The sequence below is a fragment of the Podarcis filfolensis genome, assembly GCF_964270895.1.
Source record: "Podarcis filfolensis genome assembly, chromosome: 5".
Classification (NCBI taxonomy): domain Eukaryota; kingdom Metazoa; phylum Chordata; class Lepidosauria; order Squamata; family Lacertidae; genus Podarcis; species Podarcis filfolensis.
In genome coordinates, this window is record NC_139608.1 from 4,000,016 (window position 1) to 4,024,177 (window position 24,162).

Sequence of the window (24,162 nt, forward strand, 5' to 3'; positions counted from 1 at the left end):
CTTGACATTCATCCATAATTCACTTTAAAACATTCTTGAGGAAAATCTTTGAGATTAAGCACATACTGTTAATGAAGAAATAATTGTGTTGCTATACAGGAGGAATTTTGCGAGTGGAGTTGCTATGAATTCAGCGACACATGACTTGCTTTCTGCTGTAGCAGTAAAAATGGGAAGCCTATTAAAAATAGTCTTTTCCATATAAGGACCACTGTTCATGCTTGCCTGCTCTCGTGATAGCAGACAGAACAACCATACAGCTCCGCAGAGTCCCTCTTTTTGCTTATTTTAACCAGCAGGGATACTTTTATTCTATAAAAAGGAATAGCATTTCCAGAGTTCTTTTGGGAAGTTTGCCCTTTCTAATATGTTGTATTAATATAGGTGGTCTGGCATGTTAGTCTAAAACAACATTGCAAAGTTAAGCTACTGCTTTGCTTCAGATTGCTGCATGCAGTGGGTGACTTGTGTACAGGTCTACGGAATACATAGTCATGACTGCTTAGTCAGGCCTTCAGGTCCACTTGATTTTTCAGGCATTGGTCAGAAGTGGGTCAGGTGAAACTGGACCTTTTAGCTTCATTAATGTATTTGCCACATGGAAACATGATGAGTTGGTCTTGCACTGGAAGTGTGATTTTTGTACACAGGTTTACCAGTTTATGGCCTGTCGGCAGATTTCTTCTTGAGTTTGCAAACTTGTCACAAATAGGATTTTGGTAAAAGCATCTTAATTTTCGCACTTTGTGTTTCTGAAGTCCATCTGTGTGCTGGGAGTTCTTGCTGAGAATTTCATTTCACAGAGCAGGGCAACAGTGCTAGATATATGCACTTATATGTCTGCTATGACAACTGGCCATTGATTATTAATAATATAATATAATATAATAATATAATATAATGCAATACATTTCTATACTGCTTCTTGAATCTAAAAGAGTTCCCAAGATATTTATTTAATTAATTAATTTGTTAGCTGCCATTCTGAATACAATATTTTCCCGCTGCAACTGAATCACAGCTGTGATAACAAGTAGTAACGCATTTCAGATCAATTGATCAAAGCCAGCCATACCATTATAAGAACAAAAAATGTAGGCTACAATGGTTATTTGATTTAAAATAATCTTCCATTCTTTGTTTTGAAAAATAAATGATAAATAACAAAAACATTCCATCCAGTTCTCCCAGTGACTGCCTTCATTTCGTGATAAGAGTACCGGTAATTTAAAAGTTGCACAATATTAATACACTACTGGCATGGTGTTATATTTATAATATTCAGCCCCAATGTTAATTTATGTTCTGCCCTTTGGTTCTTTGTTTTGCCCTACAACTGTGAATGCATACAAGCTAGGAATGAAGAGAGTTGAAAACTCCTTCTTAAGCTACGCCTTGTGGGCAGGAGAGATGGTATTGTTTCACGATTTTAAAATAAACCAAGTTCAAAAAATGCTCCTGCCTTGGTCGGCAAGGAGGAAGGCATGAGATCATCCTGCCCTCCTGTTTCAGGAAATCCTCCAAGCATGGAACTAGCAGTATTTATTACAAACCTTATTTAAGTGCTTGAAGAGGAAAACATGCAGTCACATCAAATGCTTCCCTGACTGAGCCTGAGATTTATTAAGAGGCTGATGGTTTAAGGGATTTTATGATGTTGTTAATTATATTACGTGCAAAAACAAGGTAATGGAAAAACATAATAAACAGAAGCATTAAAACAATTATCGTGTTACATAAACCATTTCTGATGGACAGTATGGAAATCTTTCAGATATAGATATAGATTATAGATATAGATACACACAGAGACACAGAGTGGGGAAAATATTTAATTCCGTTTCACTGGCCTGCCATATCAAGTTCCCAAGATCAGTGGCCAGTGTGATTGGGTTTTTGTTGCAGAATCCACGCAAAAGCTGCTTTGTAGGCTTACTGGAGGAGTAAGAGCAGGCTTCCTCAAACTTGGCCCCCCAGATGTTTTTGGCCTACAACTCCCATGATCCCTAGCAGGACCAGTGGTCAAGGATGATGGGAATTGTAGTCTCAAAACATCTGGAGGGCTGAGTTTGAGGAGCCTGCTCTTACTCCTCCAGTGTTGTTTTTTAAAAACTCTGTAACATACTTCAAACACCTTTGCCATTGCTCTACTTTTTAAAATGATTTCCCCATGCAATATTTAAGGCTGATGTTAGGGAGAAAGGAATTCAAAGCACTCTTGGACACATTAACCTGGTGAACAGATCCGGGACATGGATGAGGGACAAGGGCTGAAGCATCAGGCAGGTTTAATTATTTAATACCACAAGAATAAGGATCCACAGTGCTTTAAAGAGTTTCAGAAGTAGAAAAAAAAAGGACAGGTCCATGTCTGCAAAAGGGTTATAATTTAAAACAAGACAATGCGTAGGTAGCACAGCAAAAAGGTGGGAGCAGAGGTAGCAAGGGATGAAAGAGGAATTGAGCTCCACAAATCTAATGCGTGTACTTCACAGATTTCCTCATAAAATTAGGGTGTTTTTGTAGAAATGCAGCAAATGCAGTTGAATTGTCTTGTAAAGGTGACTGCATCAAATTAGTCTAGTTTGGGATTAATTCATTAAATATTTGTGTATACATAGTACAGTGGTACCTTGGGTTACAGATGCTTCAGGTTACAGACTCCCCTAACCCAGAAATAGTACCTCGGGTTAAGAACTTTGCTTCAGGATGAGAACAGAAATCGTGCGGTGGCGCTGCAGCGGCAGCAGGAGGCCCCATTAGCTAAAGTGGTACCTCAGGTTAAGAACAGTTTCAGGTTAAGAACGGACCTCCAGAACGAATTAAGTTCTTAACCCGAGGTACCACTGTATTTTAAAGGTTTTTTTGGGGTTTTTTTAACACAGACAGTTGGCTAGAGACATTTTCTTCTTTTCTTTTACCCATATGATATTCCCTCCATGGATTCTTGCCCCCCCCCCCATTTTTCCAGTAAGACTTATGTTTTCCTGTAGACTTGTAGAAACAAGTAATTCTGATTCCTGAATGCCAGTCCAGAAGAGCAATTACACTCATTCCCAAATCAGCACCAGTGTGATTTTCATTTGAGTGCCGTTCTTTCATTTTATAGAAAATTATATGCTGCGTAAAACTTGGTTGTTGATTTTTTTTTTTTACGTTAAAACATCCCAAATGTTTGAGGCACAGTGAAGAACCTGCACAGTCTCCTCCACCCACCAAACTTCCCGGGAAAGCAGGGAATTTCCATCTCTGAGCTCACTTTATTGAAGGTAGAGACTTCAGGGAAGAAAATGGGCAGCTACAAAAGGGGTGTGTAGAGGCTGTACATGCACAAGGTGCTGCCCTGTTGTTTTTTGTTGTTTTCCACTACTGCTCTCAGATTCCTCTTCCTAAACCCCCATTCACAAATACAGATTTCATTTGTAATTGTTTTCGCTTGGCTTGGCTTGGCTTGGCAATTGTTTTTTTAAAACTGGTCACTGCGATTGCAAAATCTGATCGTTCTGGGGAAAGGAGTTGAGCTTGCTTGACTTCAAAAGAGCTTGGCAAGTGGCACCACTAGAGAAACCTTTTCCTTTTATTGTCCCTTTTAGCTGCTATTTACAAAATAGCTTATTTTGAGCCACACATAGCTAATAATTTCCAGAGGGGCTGGCCGTGTTAGTCTGTCAATCAGTGGCAGACTGTTGCATCAAAACCACGAGCTCGATGGCGCCATAAAAGAATAGCAAATTTATTAGGACGTAAGCTTTCGTGCATTTTAATTGTTTTAATGTTTTAATGTTGTATTTTAATCTTGTTTTTAAGTTTTTATTATTGGTTGTTAGCTGCCCTGAGCCTTGGCTGGGGAGGGTGGGGTATAAATAAAATTTATTGACATTATTATTATTATTCTATATCCACATGTCCTGCATTTACTGTGTTCTATAGATAATGGTCACCTGCTTTCCCCCCTTATTCATTCAGTCTCATGTTATGTATTGTTTCTGTTTCAGATTTATCGCGGAACAGACTCTCGGAGCTGCCAGCAGAAACTTGTCTCTTTGTTTCCCTTGAGAGCCTTAATTTGTACCAGAATTGCATTCGCTATATTCCAGAAGCCATTCTGAACCTGCAGTCCTTAACGTTCCTGAATATCAGGTAACCGTGATATAAAAGTAGCAGCGCCCAACATTATGCAACTCTTGAAAAACTCAAGCCAAATGTATGCAGTGTAGGGGAAAGTGTCTGTGGGGAAAGCAAGCAATTCTTCACATTTCTACCATTCAGTGCTGGGGCCAGACTTGAATAAAAACACTGGCTGTGATTCAAAAAATTCTGCATGCATGTTGGGACTCTCTGGGTTTCCTGTTCTGACAGCATCTCCTTGTACTCAGTTCGAAAGCATGCCACTGCAAGTAGATAAATAGGTACTGCTGTGGCGGGAAGGTAAATGGTGTTTCTATGTGCTCTGGTTTCCGTCACGGTGTTCCGTTGCCCCAGAAGCAGTTTAGTCCTGCTGGCCACATGACCCAGAAAGCTGTCTGTGGACAAACGCCAGTTCCCTCGGCCTGAAAGCAAGATGAGCGCCGCAACCCCATAGTCGCCTTTGACTGGACTTTACTGTCCAGGGGTCCTTTACCTTTTACCAGAGGGTCCTCCGATTTTTAAGGCCGCATTATTTGTAGTAAAAGCTGCTTAGCATGAAATATTCAAGCGTATGGTAGTAAAAACTTGAATTTTTGCTGACTTGATAGTAATAGGCTATCTTATTCATTATGTCCTTTGTGTTAAATCAAGAAAAGTGCTATAAGATATTTGTACAGAGATAGAGATGTTTTTATTCAGGCATGCTTTGGGCTTTATAAGCTGACCTTGTAACCTTTGTAAATATGTTGCATTCTGCTTGACTGTTGTTTTTATTGGATTTATTGATAGGCAGTGATATATTCTGTTGTAACCTTGTATATTTTATTCTCTCTCGGACCACTGTTAGCTGCTTTGAGCACCGTTTGGAAAGGCAGGATACAGATTGAACTAGTAAATAAATAAAAGAGTGTAAAAATAAGTAATAGAGTTTGCTTTGGCACTATCCTCTAGCCAATTCAGTTTTGCCTAGCTTCCTTAATTTTTTTACAGTGAGTCTTTTTTTTTTTTATTCAAAGGATGTGAGTCAGAGGATAACTTCCCATTGTTGTGCATTTTAAAATATTTATTATGTGCTGCCAATTTATGTTGGACAGTCTATGCTGCTTGAGGAGAGGATTTGTCAGTAGAAAGCTTAGGCTCCATGCATTAAAAATAACCACCCTTCTCTCTGGGCAAACTAAAGTATTTAGGAGCCACACAGAGTGGAGCAACTGCTTGTCAACAATGTGCTCCACTGAAAGGAAAGAAACATTGAACTGAGGGTTGATTTTCTATTGGAAGGAAGGTATCCTGCCCCACCCATCCTGCTTCTAAGTCCTTGCTGTTTAAAGAAGATGAGGAGATACAGTGGTACCTCTGGTTACGGATTTAATTCGGCGCCACTTATGCGCACACACGTGGTGCGATAGAGCGCTTCTGTGCATACGCGCGGTGCGCAGAGTGCTTCTGCACATGTGTGAGCGGCAAAACCCAGAAGTATAGACTTCTGGGTTTGCTGCGGCCATAACCCTAAGATTACGTAACCTGGAGGTTATGCAACATGAGGTACCACTGTACTACTCCAAAATCACACAAGCCCCCTCGACATAATCAAAAAACAATGGGAGGACAACATAAGCCATGAAATTAACCCTACCCAAAGGACTAGAATGTGGTCTAAACCTCCCTTTAAATCCATCTCAGCTAAAAGAAAAGAACTCACCCTGAAACTCTCAAATGGTACATAACACCACAGAATCTAGCACTGATTCGCCCAGTAGCATCACCAAAATCCACAGGCACATACCTCCACATGTAGTGGGAATGTCCCAAAATCCAACAAGAATCCACCAACAGCATACAAATCAGTCTGGCTAACCTTAAGATTGCATTACATCTGGGGGGATTTGACGTCCGGGGGAATTTCTGAAAGGCGGTGCTTTGTTTTGGATCTTAGGCGATTGAAAAATTGTGGGGTTTTTGGTGTTTTTGTAAAAGAAAGCTCAACAACTTTGGAGTTTTGGGGTCTTACTTAAATCTTAAGACAAATGACAAAGACAACCAACCAGACCAGCCCCAGCCTCTCTCACCAAGGAAACACAACAAGCGAATAGAAAGAGAACCCACACAAGTGACGCTGACACATAACACCACACATACACTAATTAGAAGAATAGAAGATTACCACCCCACCCCATGCTCCCTCCCCGCCCTTCCCCTCTTCCCCCCTCTTTTCTTCCCAACCTTATGCTGCATGCAACACTAATGTCTCACAACAAATTAAACTGATCTGTAGAAAACACAACCTGAAAAAGCGACAATGCACGTATTTTTGTAAACTAATAAAAATCTTCTTCTTCTTCTTCTTCTTCTTCTTCTTCTTCTTCTTCTTCTTCTTCTTCTTCTTTTCTTCTTCTTGGAGTGGCCCTCTATATTGTCCATTTTTCCTGATTCTGCGTGGCCCCTGTGTTTCGTGGAAGTCCCCACATTGTAATTCTGCTTAGCATTGCACTCCTCATGAGATTTGAGGTTTGTAGCATGTTAGAATTCTTTGCTGCAGAACATTCCAAAACTGAGGAATCTTCTCCGACCAGAAGGCACAAACGCCATTTGTACTGCTTTGCCTTCAGCAGCCGGGAGGAGCAACCCACTGGAGGACTATCTTCTTCTGTTGAAAAGAACAAACCTTCAAGGCCAGTGTTTCTTTTTCCAGCACTTGAGATCGAGAGCTGTAATCACCAGCCTTCCACTTGCATCTGCTCATTGTAATTACTGTTTGCAAACACAGTATGGTTAACCTACTTCATCGTGCCCGATTCACTTGGTTACTATTTTTCCTTTCATGACAACGTACCTGAATTTGAACACAGTTTTCCGGTACAAGCCATTCCGTTGCTCCATTGCAGAGTTTACATGTGGGTTGTACATCTCTCTTGAACTGTTTATAGTTTGCTTTGTACTTGTGTTTTCTTCTGTTTCACTCTTGGGCGTGCTCCTTTATGTGGGATTTAGGGTCAAGTTAAATTAATGCTAGAAAGTCCAGCTGCAGTTGACTGTGGTTTCCTTTTTAGATGCTTCACTGTATAAGATCCTCAGGCTGCCAGCTTTAGCCACATGGTTCCCTCCTTTTACCCAGACAGGCATAAAGACTGAGATCTTAGATAGTACAGATGCACTTGGTTACCCAGATGACTTATCTCAAAGGAGGAAGATGAGGCAAATATTAGCCAGTTCCCACCAATTTATATCCAGCAACGCCATATAAATCCTTTCCCCATGCTATATAAGCTTTTTCTTCATAGTTAATAAAATGTGTAACAGCTGTGTTCTGATCCATGGATGACCCGAGGCAATATTGCAACCTATGGATGGAGAACCATTGATTCGAGACTTCAGATTTCTTGATTCCTGTCAGCTGCTGGTTTTCCCTGACTTTTAAAGTCATAATAATAATTTTATTGACTGGGTTGTCCCAGCCACTCTGGGCAGCTCTGAACAAGATATTTAAAAGCACAGTAAAGCACCAACCATTATAAACTGGTTATGCCAGTCTAAAGTTATTTCTTAAGATTAACTATGTAACATGAAGAGATGGGCATTAATATTCAATGCAGATTCACATACCACAGCTTGAAAAAGAAAATGCAGGTGATTGTCTTTCTGGCCATCTGAGCCTCTTTCCAATATAAAGCTTTCCATTTTTCCTTTCTAAAATCAAGGGATTAAGGAACGTCACTAACTTTTTTCTCTGCATGGAGGCCAATCGGATTCCCTCCATACATTTCAGGAAAAGTTATCCAGAAAATATGGCTAGGACTTAACTTTCCCCCCTTTTTGCCTTCACACAAACTACCTTTTCCCATTCCCTAACCTCTGCCATAAGGTAGTCTGGACATCAGATGGAAATCAGCAAAGGAAACAAGTATTGCTCTAGGCTTTTTCCAATGCTTTTGTTCCTCTTAATCTTTCGTTGAATGGCATTGACAGAAGACTGAAGCATTTTAACTGTATGATAGCTGTTTTTATCGTGATAACTGAGTTGTATGGAATTGGGGTCGATTCTAGGTTAGCAGGGATCTGTCAAGGAAGAAGAGCCGATGGTGAAATAACTCTCAAGTGATGTGATGGTGGTTTTCTTTATTCAGGGAGGCTAGTTTTGACAACTTGGTCCCATAAGTATGGGACTTCAAACAGCTTGTGGGCATTTCTGTCTTCTGGCATAGCAAGCAAATGTGAAAAGCAATAAACTGTTGAATGCATATAAAACAGGACTCTGCAATTCTCTGAATCACAGCTTGGTGCATACACTGGAAGTTCTTCCAGTATTGTCTTTTAATTTCAACCCCAGAATTCAGCTCAGCTTGTCAGAAGTGGATCCTGTACAGCCATGATTTTTCTTCATAGTCATTTGACCCTGTGGATATAGCAGGAGATCCCAGCTGTTGATTTATGTGTCCAAACTGCCCTGTTCTTATATTCTGATAACAGTGCATTTTGATTTTATCATGCTGCACATGAACTGGTTATATGTTTCATTTAATGTTCTGACTACTTGCATTTTTGTGTTTGTTTGTGTGTGTTTTTCCTCATCTTGTTGAAAAGCCGGAATCAGCTTTCAACGTTGCCAGTTCACTTGTGCAGCCTGCCTTTGAAAGTTTTGATAGCAAGCAATAATAAGCTCGTCTCACTACCTGAAGAAATTGGGCAGCTAAGACACCTGATGGAGCTTGTAAGTTTATTTAAATCCTTAATTGTCAATCTTTTATCAAGGAAGCATCAGCTTTCCCCCCAAACTGATTGTTAGGTAGACACCTTTTATGAATCAGGGATATCCAGGGATTGCCACACTCTACTAAACATATGTTGAGTAATCAGGATAAGAATTCCAGTATAAACATCCTGATACATCTTGAAGGTTATCCAAACTCTGATGTCTCCCAGAACACACATTTTAACATGATAGTCATGACTGCAAACGGAGCAGGGTGAATGCTATTTTTGTGCTCTGTTTTTAAAGCTTGACATACTTTCTTCAACCTTCCTAGAAATGAGTGGGATGGATAGGTGCCAAATTCTTGTGGTTTTCGTTTAGCTTTATGGTGAGCTGCTAAAGAGTGTTGAATTTGTTTAAACAATGAGATGTTGACACATTGAGAGCCACAAGTGATTTTTTTGTGTGTGTGTGCTTACATCCTTTTGACTGAATCGTTAGAATTATCATTGTTATCATAGAGGTTATCATAGAGGTTATCATTGTATTTTCCACTGATAGCCTGTGGGCTTTCTGATGTGTTTAATTAACGTAGTAGCTATAATTAATTAATATGTTTGTTTGTTTCATAAAATTTATACACCGCTTGATTGTAAAAATCCTAAAAGCAGTTTACAAAAATATTAAAACAATAAATTTGAGAAAAATTCACAACCTTACTTTAGAACAACTTTAAAAGTTGAACTACTGAAACAGATTAAAATTACCTCGATTTTCTAAGCATCCAGTAGGTTGTCTAAACAATGATGTTTTTAGCAGGCATCGAAAGAGTACCTTGAAGGTGCTTGCTTGATCTCAATAGGCAGGGAGTTCCAAAGTGCAGGCGCTGCCACACTGAACGACTGAGTTCTTACAAATGGGTATTATGTGGCACCTGTAGCAGTGCCAGTCACGCCGATGGAAGCGGACGAGTGGGCACCTGTAGGGAAAGGCAATCTCGTAGATAAACAGATAAACTGGTTCCAAGTTGTTAAGGGAGTTGTATACTAGGAGTATACTAGTAGGAGTATACTAGGAGTATACAATTCCAAGTTGTATACTAGGAGTAACACCTTGAACTTAGCCTGGTGGCAAATCGGCAACCAGTGCAGACCTCTGAGCACAGGTGTTATATGCTGACAAGGCCTCACTCGTGTCAGCAGTTGTGTTGCCGCATCCTCGCTGTGTGAGGGAAGCCCTACGTAGAGCGCATTGCAGCAATCCATTCTTGAAGGGACCAACACATGAACTGCTGCAGCCAGGCTTTCCGGGCCCTAGAATGGCCACAGCTGTCAAACCAGCTGGAGTTGGTCAAAGGTTACTTCTAGCCACTGAGGCTTCCTGAGCCTCCAATGGCACAGCTGGATTCAGAAGCACCCCAAACTGCGAACTTGTCCCTTCAGGGGGAGTGCAACCCCACAGGAGCTACTTGCCCACAGAGTCTCCATCTTGCCAGGCTTCAAGCTCAGCTTGGTTCTCCTCATCCATTTCACCAAGCTATCTGAGTGACATTTATGATTTAATCTTTCAGAGTTTTGTATTGGCAGATCTTTTGGAATGCATTTTTACAAAACTCCTTATTAGCTTTGATGTTTTAATATTACAGGACTGTGCATTTATTACTGTATTCCCGATTTGCATTTCTGGGCTGTTGTTTCTGAAGTCTGTCTCTAGTAAATGATTAGCATATTTTGGTAGCCTCCTTCTTGCTGTTTTTAATACGCATGTATGCATTCCTGACCTCTGTAATTTGGATATGACATCGGAAGCAGCCCTGTTTAGGGAAGCTTTTAATGTTTGATGCATTGCTGTATTTTAATATTTTGTTGGAAGCCGCCCAGAGTGGCTGGGGAAGCGCAGCCAGATGGGTGGGGTATAAATAAATTATTATTATTATTAATATTATTATTATTATTATTATTATTATGTCACCTGGCTTGTTTTTCTGACTGGCAGCAGCACCTTAGAGGCTGGGTACTGAACTATTGTACATTAAAAGGATGCTGTGTATACCATTGAATTATTGATCCTTTCCAAAGAGGAGGTATTCTGCATGTGTACAATGGGCTTAAATCTCATGACTTTTCATTTTCACGACAAAGCTTTGATCTACTGAAATGGTGTTTATATCATGGTGCACATCATTAAAATCATTAAACCACAGCTGACTCCTCTTCATGATTTTCTAGGATGTAAGCTGTAATGAAATACAGACAGTTCCATCACAGATCGGCAGTTTATATTCTCTACGGGACCTGAACCTCAGAAGAAATCACCTGGTGCATTTACCTGAAGGTGAGAAATGCAGGGGAGAAGTTGTCTACAAACGCTCTTATTTCCAAAATCAAATTGTTTGCTACACGTGAATGTCTCATCTTCTTCTGCAGTTAATTGACGACAGTGTTTTTCATGCGTGTGTCTTTTCTCCTACAGAGCTTGCCGAGTTGCCTTTGATTCGGTTAGATTTCTCCTGCAATAAAATCACAACAATCCCAGTTTGTTACCGTAACCTCAGGCACTTACAGACAATCACCCTAGATAACAACCCACTGCAGTCACCCCCTGCACAGGTAATGTATCATCTATTGTTAGAACACTATTCTCAACCAGAATACACTTTCTCTAAGAGTAGCAAAGAAATCCATGGGAGGAAAACTTTTACTTTTCAACTTAATGCAAGCTTTGCGTCAGGATTGCTAGAAGACCGTCCTTGATGTGCTTTTTGTCAATTCACTCTGGCAGATGAAAAATTCTTGGAAACAAATCACACATGTTGTTTAAACCTTAGTGTTGGGAAGCTGACATTCGCATGCATTGCTTGATTTTGCTGTTGCTATGCTGACTGATGCACAGTGCACAAGCAAATAATGGTGCAGTAGATAGTGTGTGCAAACCACTACAAAAAAACAGCTGCTTATGTGTATATACACACTGCACCCTCAGTGTAAGAATGCTGGCCAGAAATGATTGCTTATGCCAAAAAAGATAGGACTAAGTTGCATAGGAGAGGACATATAATTCATATGACGTGTGTTTACGGGTTACATACGCTTCAGGTTACAGACTCCGCTAACCCAGAAATAGTGCTTCAGGTTAAGAACTTTGTTTCAGGATGCGAACAGAAATTGTACTCCGGCGGCAGCAGGAGGCCCCATTAGCTAAAGTGGTGCTTCAGGTTAAGAACAGTTTCAGGTTAAGAATGGACCTCCGGAATGAATTAAGTACTTAACCCGAGGTACCACTGTACTCATTTGCTAGAGGAGAAATACTAAGCAGACAGCTTCATAACTGCAGAATGGTTCAGCCCAACTTCGGATGGGGGAGGCAGGCAAGTCACAAGAAGGCTATAAAATCAATGCCAGAACAGCTGCACTGCTTGCCCATGAACTTCCAGGAAGTATTTAAAGGTGTTGCTTTTATTGTGCGGAGCCATAAATGGCCTGGGTACATCATTACATTGTGAGCCACAGACCTCAGCGCCCTAGCGTGTGTGTTGTGTGTGTACTAAAAGGTTCTTGCATAATTTCCAGAAGACCCTTACAGTTCCTTACCTCACTCACTGAGGGCGGCATTTCAAATCCTTGGGCAACAGTGGTGTCAGCTGATTATTTTAGTTCTCATAGTGAAGGCAGTCAAATCCTACCCCAACTCTAATTGCAAGAACAGCATGGACTCATATAGGGACAGCTAACCCTTTGTACTCTCATTTAATTGTACTATAATTGTACTATAATCTTCCCCAAAACACCTCCCCCAGAGAAGCCTGCCAGAGCCTGATGCTGCAGTCATCTGAAGGAGGGAAAGCGTTATTCTTAAAACCAACATTGGCCTGGTTCATATGCAACATTCAACCAAAATTAATTTTTATATCTGGTTTAATGTGAATTGAGTGAGCATGTTGGCGTACATTGCACAGATGTTCCCAGTTTCATCCTTCCCTGGCTCTTGTCGCAATGCCAGGTAGGAAACAAACCAAGGGCTGGCTTTCTGCTACATGCAAACCAGCACCTGTGGTTTGCTGCTCTTCAAACAAGCCACGAGCTACAGCCAGGCTTCGTTCTTGGCTTATTGCTCGTGGTTTGTTGAGCGATCTAAAAAATAGGAAGAAGAACTCGAGGTGCGAAAATGTAGTTCGTTTATAAGGGCAATAGGCATTTTGGAAAATTCATTCAAGGACACAGCATAAATAGAATAAGGAATAACAGATACAGAATTTTCTAAAAATTGTCATAATATACAAATAATGAATGTAGACTATTAGTGAATGTATCATCATAAGTTCACAGTAGCCAAATAAAAATCACCAATTTTCTTTTGGTAATGTTTACCACAAATGTTAAAATATAATGGCATGTAAATCTAACAACCAAATTAAAAATATATTCCTAAATAAAAGATAATCCCCCCAAATACACCCTTTCAAACTGAGAAAAAGCCTGAATAATAAAAAAATAGCAATGATAAAAAATATATAACCTAAAGTTCTCTGTAAGAATTCAGAATTATCATGATAACCAACATAGATAAAATGACCATTTTAAGCAATCATTCTTTCACTCGGGGGATATTAACTCCTGTTGCATGAAGGATCCAAAATGAAACTTTTTATATCTACTTGAACCAATTGCCTGTGGTGACATGTGCTGCCAAATAGAGCAGAATTGGAAGGGGGAAATCTTCTTTCACCAGATGAACTGTTAAAGCCTAGTCAAATGAAATGGAAAGAGAACTTTAACCCCTTGCTAGCATAAAAGATTCTGAACATACATGAAGCGGTAGAATAAAGAATCTGGAAACAGATGGCGAAACAAAACAGAGAACAACGAAAGGGAATTCCTGCGAGTGCATTCACATCAAAGAGAGGAAATCCATTTTCTCATTGAGTCCTTTTGGGATTTGTCTGCGCAGGGCAAGGATCCAATACAGCTCCCTCTTTAAGAACAACCTGACATCATGCTGATGGATCATCTCAATGACCCAGTGTGTTTTCTCTGCTATGCCTCTTTTCAAAGCTCTTATGATCTGGCCAATGCAGATCTTTTCACATGAGCACTTGAAGTTATTGTGTGCATAAACTTCAAAGGGTTTACTCTGAGTATGACTGGCTGCAATATCTATTGTACTGTTACCCTGCTTTTCCTCTAGAGTACTCAGCTTAATTATGCTTTGTAAACAATCTTTTGGACTGGCAATTTGTTGGGTGTTTAATTTTTTTTTAATATAAAGAAATATAATATATTACTTGCAGTAGATAGCAATTATTTGTGTATCATTTCCAAATATTCACGATGGTTTTCCCACCCCCTTTTTTAAAAAAGATATGCATAAAAGGAAAAGTCCACATATTTAAGTATCTGAATATGGAAGCATGCAAAGTAGCGCCAGATCTTCCAGATTACGACAGGCGGCCAATGGGGTTTGGTTCTTGGTAAGTGTGCACAGATTTCAGATTCACTGTTTTTTAAAAGAATCTTTGTGGATAATTTTTACTTTTCTGTATTAAGATGTTAGCTGGCTTTGTTGTGGGGGCAGAGAAATCTCATTGTGCTGTATGTTTAACCTTCTGTGCATGGTTGTATAAGATCTCTGGCCTAACCACAGGTGTAAGTGTTGATCTCCTTTCCCATGATAAAGCTGTGGTTGCTCTTGGCAGAGTCTCCTTTTGGCTTAGCCGGGCAACATTCATCTCTGAGCGGTCAGCCGCATCATGAGTTGCTAAATTAAGGTGATGGGGGGCTAGGAATGCAGCTTATGTTTATATCATGCAGTACTGAGTAATGCAAGTCGATGAAGCAAGGCCCTGGAGGAAGGAGAGAGAGCAGTGAGCACTCTGAACCACAGACAGTTTAAGGCAGGGCACGGAAGTCAATGAAATACAAGTTGGAGAACCATAAATGCGTAAATAAGAAGCAGGCTAGTCTGGTTGTGGCCGGGTCTCAGTGAAAAGGGGAACTTGAGCAGCCAGCCAGAGAGTTCCTTCTCTAGTCTGGTCCCTGCATCCAAAAATACGTTTCATTACACAGCCAGTGTGGGCATTTTTGGGTATTCCGTTTGTTTTTTCAGAGTCTCGGTTTTTAATGTTAAAGCCTGTGTGTGTGTGTGTGTGTGTGTGTGTGTGTGTGTGTGTGTGTGAATGAGAGACAGAGACAGAGAGAGAAAAGGGGTGGGGGTGAGTATATTAATATACAGTGGTGCCTCGGGTTACATACGCTTCAGGTTACATACGCTTCAGGTTACAGACTCCACTAACCCAGAAATAGCGCTTCAGGTTAAGAACTTTGCTTCAGGATGAGAACAGAAATCATGCTCTGGCGGCGTGGCAGCAGCAGGAGGCCCCATTAGCTAAAGTGGTGCTTCAAGTTAAGAACAGTTTCAGGTTAAGAACGGACCTCCGGAACGAATTAAGTACTTAACCCGAGGTACCACTGTACATCAAAATTGCCAGTAGGTTTTCCCAGGGGAATTATCCACCCCTTGCTGAACGGTGCAGCAGTGAAAGGGAGAAGGGGCAGCAGAATGCCCTGTGCCGTGGAAATGGAAACTGTGACCTTACGCTCTAGAAAGGGCAATCCCGGCAGGGGAGCTGAGTGAGTGAGTGAGACAGGCAGATGTATTTGGCAACATCTGTGTAGTGCTTCCTCTTCCTGCCTGGTGCAGCCTTGCTAGTCAGGCCAGCAGAGCAGCAGCAGATAAATCAAAGGGAGGAGCAGGAGATGGTGGCAAGATGAGTATGCAGCACTGGCTGCTACAATTCTGGCTGCCCCTAAGGTGAATTTCTTGGCCCGGAGACAGTAAAATGCAGGAAACTCAGCCCTACAGCAGCTGTGCTTGTGGCGGCCTCTGTTTCTGGTTTTTAGTGCAAGGCTTCCTGTGACTGAGAACAAGCTGCCCTCTGCCCCAGCTAGGACTAATAATAATAATAATAATAATAATAATAATAATAATAATGCCCATAAAACAATTAGGATATCCAATGCCGGGGCAGTAAAAATAATAGCAATTAAAGAAAACGAGTAGGTCTAAGCAAGTCGTTTATTAAAATCTCCAAAAAACTCCATGGTCTAGCCTACATATGAAGAGCAATGAATTCCCTGTTCTGAAAAGGCAATAAAAGTGTAGTTGAGTTTTTCTGTTGTTGTTAATTTATTTCTTGTACCCCACCCATCTGATTGGGTTGTCCTAGCTACTCTGGGTGGCTTGCAACAAAATATAAAGGAACACACCAAAACATCAAACATTAAAAGGTTCCCAAAACAGGGCTGCCTTCAGATGTTTGCAAAAAGTCATATGATTGTCTCTTTGATATCTGATGGGAGGGCATTCCACAGGGCGGGTGCAACTACCAAGAAGGCCCTGTACATTATGCCAGTTAAGCAAATTGGCTTATATTTGCATATTTTATTCTTCTGGTAGTCCTGGGAAAGGGGGGGGGGTTATGTAGGGCACGGAATAACCTCCCATGATTACTTGAAATCTAGTTCAGTGCATCATCTTTCCACCCACTCAAGAAATCAGAATTTCAGCTTTTGAGACCTGACCAGGTATTGCCCACTTGCTTCCAGACTTACCTTTGCTCAGAAGTTGCTGTATTCTAAAATGGAAGTGTTGAACTCTGTGTTCTTCAGCAATTGTATGGTGCAATTGTAGAGTACCCACATCCTACTTAATACAATTGCATGGAGAATCACACTAGTAACAGTTGCACATGCTTAGCTCGGTTGTCATCATTAATCAGGAATACTCTATCACAGGGGTCAGCAACCTTTTTCAGCTGTGGACCAGTCCACCGTCCCTCAGACCTTGTGGGGGGCCGGACTATATTTTGAAAAAAAATATATGAATGAATTCCTATGCCCCACAATAACCCAGAGATGCATTTTAAATAGGAGCACACATTCTACTCGTGCAAAAACACGCTGATCCCCGGACTGTCCGTGGGCCGGATTGAGACGGCGATTGGGCCGGATCCGGCAAATGGGCCTTAGGTTGCCTACCCCTTATCTAGTCCAACCTCCTGCAATGCATTAGGAATCTCAGCTAAAGCATCCATGACAGATGGCCATCTAACCTCTACTTTAAAAACCCCAGTGATTCTACCACCTTCCTGCTCTTAATACATTTATGGTAACAGCCGTCCCACTGCATAGTTTCCTAGCCCAGAAACTTTTCATGCTCTTCCCCACTTGCTGCTGGCCTGACATTTGTATGCACATGATGTAACAGGTCGGCATTGCCACGTGCAGAGTTCGCCTTGCGCTTGGTGGCGCAGCATGGACCGCAGACCGCACGAGCAGTAGCTCTTTGGTTCTCAGAGCTTGCAAAGGCAGCAGGCCGGATTGAGAAGGCAATTGGGCCACATCCAGCCCCCAGGCCTTAGGTTGCCTACCTTCTCTAACACTACATATACATGCAGAGAAGAAGTGAGGCATGCCACAGTAGATGTATTAATGGCAACCTGCCGCTTCTGACACATTGGCTGCCGTCTGGCTTGAAGTACTTAATGCCAGCAGTCCTCATGTTTGCAACACACTTCCTGTAAACATCTGTTGTTGAGCTCTGCCCTCTTAGATTGCAGCTCTCTCACAGCGGAGACTCTTCTGCTCACACGGTGCCACATAATTAATAATTACAAGTTGCATTCCAAGCAACTGATTTTCAATGCAAGTGACAACCAGCCGCAGCCTAATCAGCAATTAGCAATGCCTGGGTGGAGCCGTCCGTTTGCTGAACTTCCCATTTGCCCATTATTACTGTCTTGCTGCAGATTTCCCTGGGGCATCTAGTGCCAGTAGGACAGTTGATTCATTGTTAAATGCCCATTTGCAGTGGGCCAGGCAAGCCTCCTTGTTACGTCTCTGCTGTCTGTGGCAGTTTCCATATACTGTGTCTGTGATGGCCACAGTATTGAACTGTCTAGTCACTATGTACATTTAGAGCAGAGATAGCTTACTCTGTGCTCTGTATCCTCTTGTTGAGTTCCTAGTACCATGGATGTCATGCCTGTTTCTGGCAATAAATTAAATGCATAAAAACTTCCCTCAACTTGCTTCAGGGCTGATTTGAAACACATTCAAAATATTTTATGAATTAATAATGGTTAACTTTTTAAAAATGCATTATTTAACATTTTGAGTATAACCATGTTCCAGTTTTTGTAAACCATATTGAGTTCAGACATTTTGGGTATAACTCAGCATTGCGCTACTACTGACATTCTGTCTGCACAAGCATATCAGCCTGCCAGATATAATCTTCCTGCCTCTCTGCTCACTGTTCTGGGGGTTCTCTTCGACAGCTCCTCCCCCAGTCAGTTTCAAGGGTACATGGGTGGAGGAGACATGGGAAAGCCGTGTTTTGCAGGTGTAAGCCCTTGTGGAGGGTTTCCACCGATAGGGTTCATTAGGCAAATCCCACCGCTATTCACTATGTGAATAACGTCTTTTAAAAGTAAAGGGACCCCTGACCGTTAGGTCCAGTTGCGGACGACTCTGGGTTTGCAGCGCTCATCTTGCTTTACTGGCTGAGGGAGCCGGCGTACAGCTTCTGGGTCATGTAGCCAGCATGACTAAGCCGCTTCTGGCGAACCAGAGCAGCGCACGGAAATGCTGTTTGCCTTCCTACAGAGTGGTACCTATTTATCTACTTGCACTTTGACATGCTTTCGAACTGCTAGGTTGGCAGGAGCAGGGACCGAGCAACGGGAGCTCACCCTGTTGCAGGGATTCGAACCTCCGATTTGAACCACCGACCTTCTGATCGGCAAGCCCTAGGCTCTGTGGTTTAGACCACAGCGCCACCCATCTCTTATATGCCCTTAAAAGCATTTTATACTGGGTTTCTGCAGGGTATCCCATATAAGTGGCTGCTGCTTACATGGCCTCGGTCCAGTATATCTGAAGGAGCGTCTCTACCCCCATCGTTCTACCCGGACACTGAGGTCCAGCGCCGAGGGCCTTCTGGCGGTTCCCTCACTGTGAGAAGCCAAGTTACAGGGAATCAGGCAGTGGGCCTTCTCAGTAGTGGCACCCACCCTGTGGAACGCCCTCCCACCAAATGTCAAAGAGAACAACAACTACCAGACCTTTAGAAGACATCTGAAGGCAGCCCTGTTTAGGGAAACTTTTAATGTTTGATGCATTACTGTATTTTAATATTTTGTTGGAAGCCGCCCAGAGTGGCTGGGGAAGCACAGCCAGATTGGGCGGGGTATAAATAAATTATTATTATTATTATTATTATTATTATTATTATTATTAATTGAAAATGATGGTATACAACATTCTAGCCCATCTCCAACACAAACTAGGGCTGTGTACATGTACCTTGAAGCACAATTTTCCCCTCAAAGAATTCTGGGCACTGTAGTTTACCACTTACAGAGTTACAGATTTTTTTTTTGAGGGGGGGAAATGTGCATTGAAATGTAGTTGTTTTTCTTGGATGGAGCCTTTCAGATGAAGCACCAGAGTTAACCCCAAATTAGTATCTATGTATATATTTTAATTAGATCCCATTTTTTATTGTCTTCCATGAAGCCCAAAGTGACCTTTAAAGGGCTGCTCTTATTTTGATGTTTTTGTCCACTGTGTTCTGAGTGCTGTGCAGACCATAGGCATGGCCCTTATGTTTTCTGCCTGAAGAACATGGCTGCACATTAAAGTTTAGGCAAAGATGACAGGGAAAATGTGCCACAAAAAAGGAGCAGCAAAGGTTCAGCAGTGGCTGGTAGACCTTGGTTTGTAGAGGAGCTACTTTTGCCAAGATGGCAAGTTGTACTCTTTTGCAGTGCTTGAAAATTGTTTTGGTAGTGGCTGAATGCTTTGCAGGCCAAGGCAACTGATCAGCAGCCCAAACAGTTGGCTAGCAGAAAGGAACATTTCTCAGTCTGGAAGAACAGGACCTCTTTAGCTGGATCGCATTATGTATGGAAAAATGCAGTATGACTAACAGGTTGAATATGTCCCCCGGTACTGTCTGGTATCTAATCTTCTCCCCCCCCCAAAAAAAAATCTCGTTTGCTTTTTGCAATAAAATAACTAACATTTTATCTGCTTGACAGCCATGAAGAACTATATTCCAGCCGACCATATGGAGCACTGGATTCTGGCTTCAATAGTGTGGACAGCGGAGACAAAAGGTGGTCAGGAAATGAAGTAAGTATACTTGTTTTGTTTCTGTTTGGTGGATAATTGTAGCATATGTGAAAAGGAAAAAAATCAGGCAGAACAGCCGTGGAAGACTCAATTGCTAAAATGCATAGGGCTGCAATTTTGCAACGGCTTATTCCGCAGTCATCCAAGGATTGAGGCCAGTGTGCCATTTCCACATCTGAGATTATTTTCAATCTGATAATGGTGGTGCAGGAAAGGACTTGCAAGCACTGCTCTTTGCTCCACATTTCATTTCAAAACTCTTTAAACTGAAAACAAACTCACAAAAAAAGTGTACTTTGTCTACATGTGATTCAGATCACTGGAGTGACTTGAAGGAGGAGCTCTTTCTAACATTATTTTGGAGTGCTGCAGATCTTGTTTTCGGAAGCTGGATAAAAGTGGACATATTTCACAATCTTTGTTTTCTTAATTGTCCGGTGTATTTTTTCAATGAAGCCTACAGATGAATTTTCTGATCTTCCTCTGCGAGTGGCAGAAATCACAAAAGAACAAAGACTGAGGAGAGAGAGTCAGTACCAGGAACACCGAGGGAGCATGGTTGTCACCAACGGTGGAGGTAAATGGCACTCATTTGAGAAAAAAGCCATCAGTGCATATTTGGTTGCTCCCACGTTGCATGGCAAGATTCTGGTGCGCTTTGTGGAGCATCATCTATGTCCAAGAAGTATCTTTTCAGACATATTTTATTTTACCCCTTTGTCTTAAAAAGCTCTATATGCAGCTTAACTGGAGGAGCCAAATGGCATTTTTACGCAGCCAGGATGATGGAGGAATCTTTATTTTAGTTTCTCCTTCAAATGCGGATAAGTGGAATGACTGCAAGTAGCTCCTAGGAGAAGAGAATCCAAATAACACTTGGTTCCACTACCACAAGAAGCTGTAAAAGATTGAGGACCAGGAAACAGTAACCTTTAACTGAGGGAAATTGGATCTCTTTGAGTTTTATATATCTTCCAGCATAGCACCTTTAAAAAATAATTTTAAAACCTGTTGACTTGCTCCTTGTGTAATTTGCTTCTTATCCGCACTATTCTAAAGGATAATAGTTCAGTCCACAGCCCATCAGGAGCAAGAATCCTTGAGGGATTTTGGATGCTGGGCCGTGCAGTATTTTCATAAGGTTTGCTGCAACAACAACATAGAAAAGCCTTATTGGGCTTACAGAAGCAGTGATGAATAAAAAATGCCCCAGTTAACATAATGAGTGGAGGGATCAATGAGAGCAGACCTTTCTGAGCTTCATGCTCTTGTTGTAGCTTTCATACACTTCTGAATGTGTGTGAGTCATAGCTGTCAGCTTACAGATTTGAAAATAAGGGACCAGCAGCCTTGAAAATAAGGGACTAGCAGCCAAAATAAGGGACCTGCAGCCTCACCTGTTCCAGGCACTCCAGTCTTCCTGTCCTCTTGCAGTCTGGTCAAACTCATGCTGGTAGCTTCGAGAACACTGTCCAACCAACTTTGTAACCAGAGGTTCAACTGAATAGAATCTGAATCACATGCACCACAAGGCCTATGCAGCCTCAACTTAAGATAGCTCCCCGGCCTGGCTTTGCACTGCAAAGTTTGCAGCAGCATGTGCAACAAAATGGCGCCCAGCATTCAAAAAACCCCTCAGCTTGCATTAACTAGCCACACACAAGGCATGCAAGCTCCACCCCCCAGTCGTTCTTAGACTTCTTATTGGGTGAGCAACACAGCCAAGCAACATAGTTGGAGCCTCCCTCCTCCTTGGCCGGCAGGGAGGGAGGGAGGGAGGGAGAGGAGCTGCTTCCTTTAAAATTTAAGGGACATCATTTAAGGGACATCCATCAATAAGGGACAGCAGCGGGACATGGCGCTGGAATAAGGGACTGTCCCTTCAAATAAGGGACACTTGACAGCTATGGTGTGAGTCCCTCCCACCATTTTATTCCATTTACAATCCCTTCCTCTTAACCTTCTGCTTTCTTAATTTCACATTTTATATGTCAAGGTAGCCAAAATAAAATATAATTGCAGGCTTGACTGCAAGCATCATCTTTGGTGTTTGCAGAATAATCGTAACAAACCAAAAGCTGTTCTAACATGTCATTTTACAGATTCAAGTTGGTCAGAACAGTATTGCTTTGCATGTTAATGTGCATGTCTCACTTACCAATTCACAAAGGTACTTCAGAGGTTTCTGAGTTCGCATATTGATTAGAAGCCAGAAATACCTGTAACTTAAAGCACTTATTTGGATATGGATAGCAAAAGTCTAAGCAACTTGTGTCTGCAAAATACAACATTAGATAGAATTGGGATGCAAGATGACCTTAACAGATTGGAGAACTTGGCCCAAACTAGCAAAATGAATTTCAACAGGGACAAATATGAGGTTCTGCACTTAGGCAGGAAGAACTAGTTGCAGAAATATAAAATGGGGGACACCTGGTTTGCCAGTAGTACATATGAAAAGGATTTAGGGGTCTTAGTAGACCACAAGCTTAACATTAGTCAACAGTGTGATGCAGCAGCAAAAAAAAGCTAACACTGTTCTAGGCTGCATCTACAGAAGTATAGTGTGCAGATAAAGGGAAGTAATACTACCACCCTATTCTGCCTTGGTCAGAGCACACCTGGAGTACTGTGTTTAGTTCTGGGTGCCACAATTTAAGAAGGGTTTTGACAAGCTGGAAGGTGTGCAGAGGAGGGCAACCAAGATGATCAAGGGTCTGGAAACCAAACCTTATGAGGAATGGTTGAGGGAGTTGGGTGTATTTAGCCTAAAATAGGATACTGAGAGGAGATATAGGAATCAAGCTAGGAAGCTGGGACCCAAACCAATGGATTCAAGTTACAAGGAAGGAGATTCCAACTAAACATCAGGAAGAACTTTCTGATGGTAAGAGCATCTTCAGCAGTGGCCATCTCTAGTGAATGCTTTAGTTGAGATTCCTGCATTGTAGGGAGTTGGACTAGCTGACCCTTTGCATTCCTCCCAACTCTACAATTCTACGGTTCTATAGTCTTGAGAGACTAATATTGCTACTCACCACTAATAGATCATTCTTGGCAAGTAAGCCAAAGTGCAGGTGGAAGCAAGTAAGCCAAAGTGCAGGTGGAAAAGAGTTTTTCAATTTAATGTGTGTTATGTAAGTGAATTGCTGTAAACTATTCATTTCTGGTTACATTAGTGAGCAATAAAACCCTAGCATGGTGGGATTTTTCTTTGTCTCTAATGCATTCTAAAGTACGAAATGGCTCTTTGTTTAATATTAGTTGGAAATCTCCTCCCAATCAGCAGTTTTTATAAAGAGCTTGATCTATAGTTTGCTCGCTGATTGTATGAGCCACTCTGCAGCAAGAGATTTCTTGAATAAATATGGTCAGACCTGATGGAGCTGCTGCAGTCTTAACTTCTGTTAACTCTCTCTGCGCCTCTCCCTTCCCCCGGCTGCTTATCTAATTACGGTCCTTCTCTTTGTATATGCCAAGTGGAACATGATCTGGATCAGATCGACTTTATTGACAGTTGTGTCACCGAAGAGGAGGAGGAAGAGGTGAGGCAATCCAAGTGCATGGAGTCAGACAGCCTCAGCTCACAGTTCATGGCATATATTGAACAACGGCGAATATCTCACGAGGTGGTGCTTCCTTTTAATTTGTGTGTGTGTGCCCCTGTGAAATTCCCTTTTGTTTGTGTTGTTTCTCATCCACAGTGGCTATTACTGGTTGACTTTTAGATCTGGAGATTCAGAGATTTTGGAGCAGTCCCAATGCTGTGCTTTCAGCTACTGACTCAAAGCACTGTGCTCTGGGGTCTTGTAGGTGTACAAGGTGGTAGTTTTGACTGCAATAGAGTCTCAATTGATATCTGCTCAATTGGCCTTTCTCTCCCATGTGCTATGTCCATGGTGGTCCGTGCAACAGTCTGGGTGCAGAATTTGAGAAGTATCCAATGGGACGTCGCCTTACTTTCCTCCTGTCTCCATCCCCCCCCTCATGTTCCCAAAAATCTGTTTCAGATTTTGAGGCTGCATGGGTCTGCAGGAGGGAGGAGAGGAAGGTGAAATCCCATTTATGTGAGCAAAAAGTCTGTTCTGCTTGCACACAGACAATTTTCCAACAGCCTCACCTCCCATTACCACCCCACCCCTAAATCCAAAT

At 41.8% G+C, this 24,162-nt stretch overlaps 2 protein-coding genes across 3 annotated transcripts in view; one reads left to right on the plus strand and one right to left on the minus strand.

The window, feature by feature from the left end:
* Positions 1–24,162, plus strand: part of LRCH3 (leucine rich repeats and calponin homology domain containing 3) — a gene marked incomplete at its 5' end in the record, with an annotated part of 83,514 nt that overhangs the window by 25,174 nt on the left and 34,178 nt on the right. For both annotated transcript variants that reach the window (XM_083612774.1, XM_083612775.1), the window contains 8 exons: positions 3,996–4,140; positions 8,710–8,836; positions 11,047–11,152; positions 11,291–11,427; positions 14,176–14,285; positions 19,917–20,010; positions 20,467–20,587; positions 23,491–23,639. In XM_083612774.1, coding sequence (XP_083468900.1) covers positions 3,996–4,140; positions 8,710–8,836; positions 11,047–11,152; positions 11,291–11,427; positions 14,176–14,285; positions 19,917–20,010; positions 20,467–20,587; positions 23,491–23,639 — 989 coding nt within the window. The remainder of the gene's footprint in view (positions 1–3,995; positions 4,141–8,709; positions 8,837–11,046; positions 11,153–11,290; positions 11,428–14,175; positions 14,286–19,916; positions 20,011–20,466; positions 20,588–23,490; positions 23,640–24,162) is intronic.
* The window catches only part of HTR2B (5-hydroxytryptamine receptor 2B), a 176,970-nt gene that overhangs the window by 16,659 nt on the left and 136,149 nt on the right, over positions 1–24,162 (minus strand). The gene's annotated exons all lie outside the window — the stretch shown is intronic.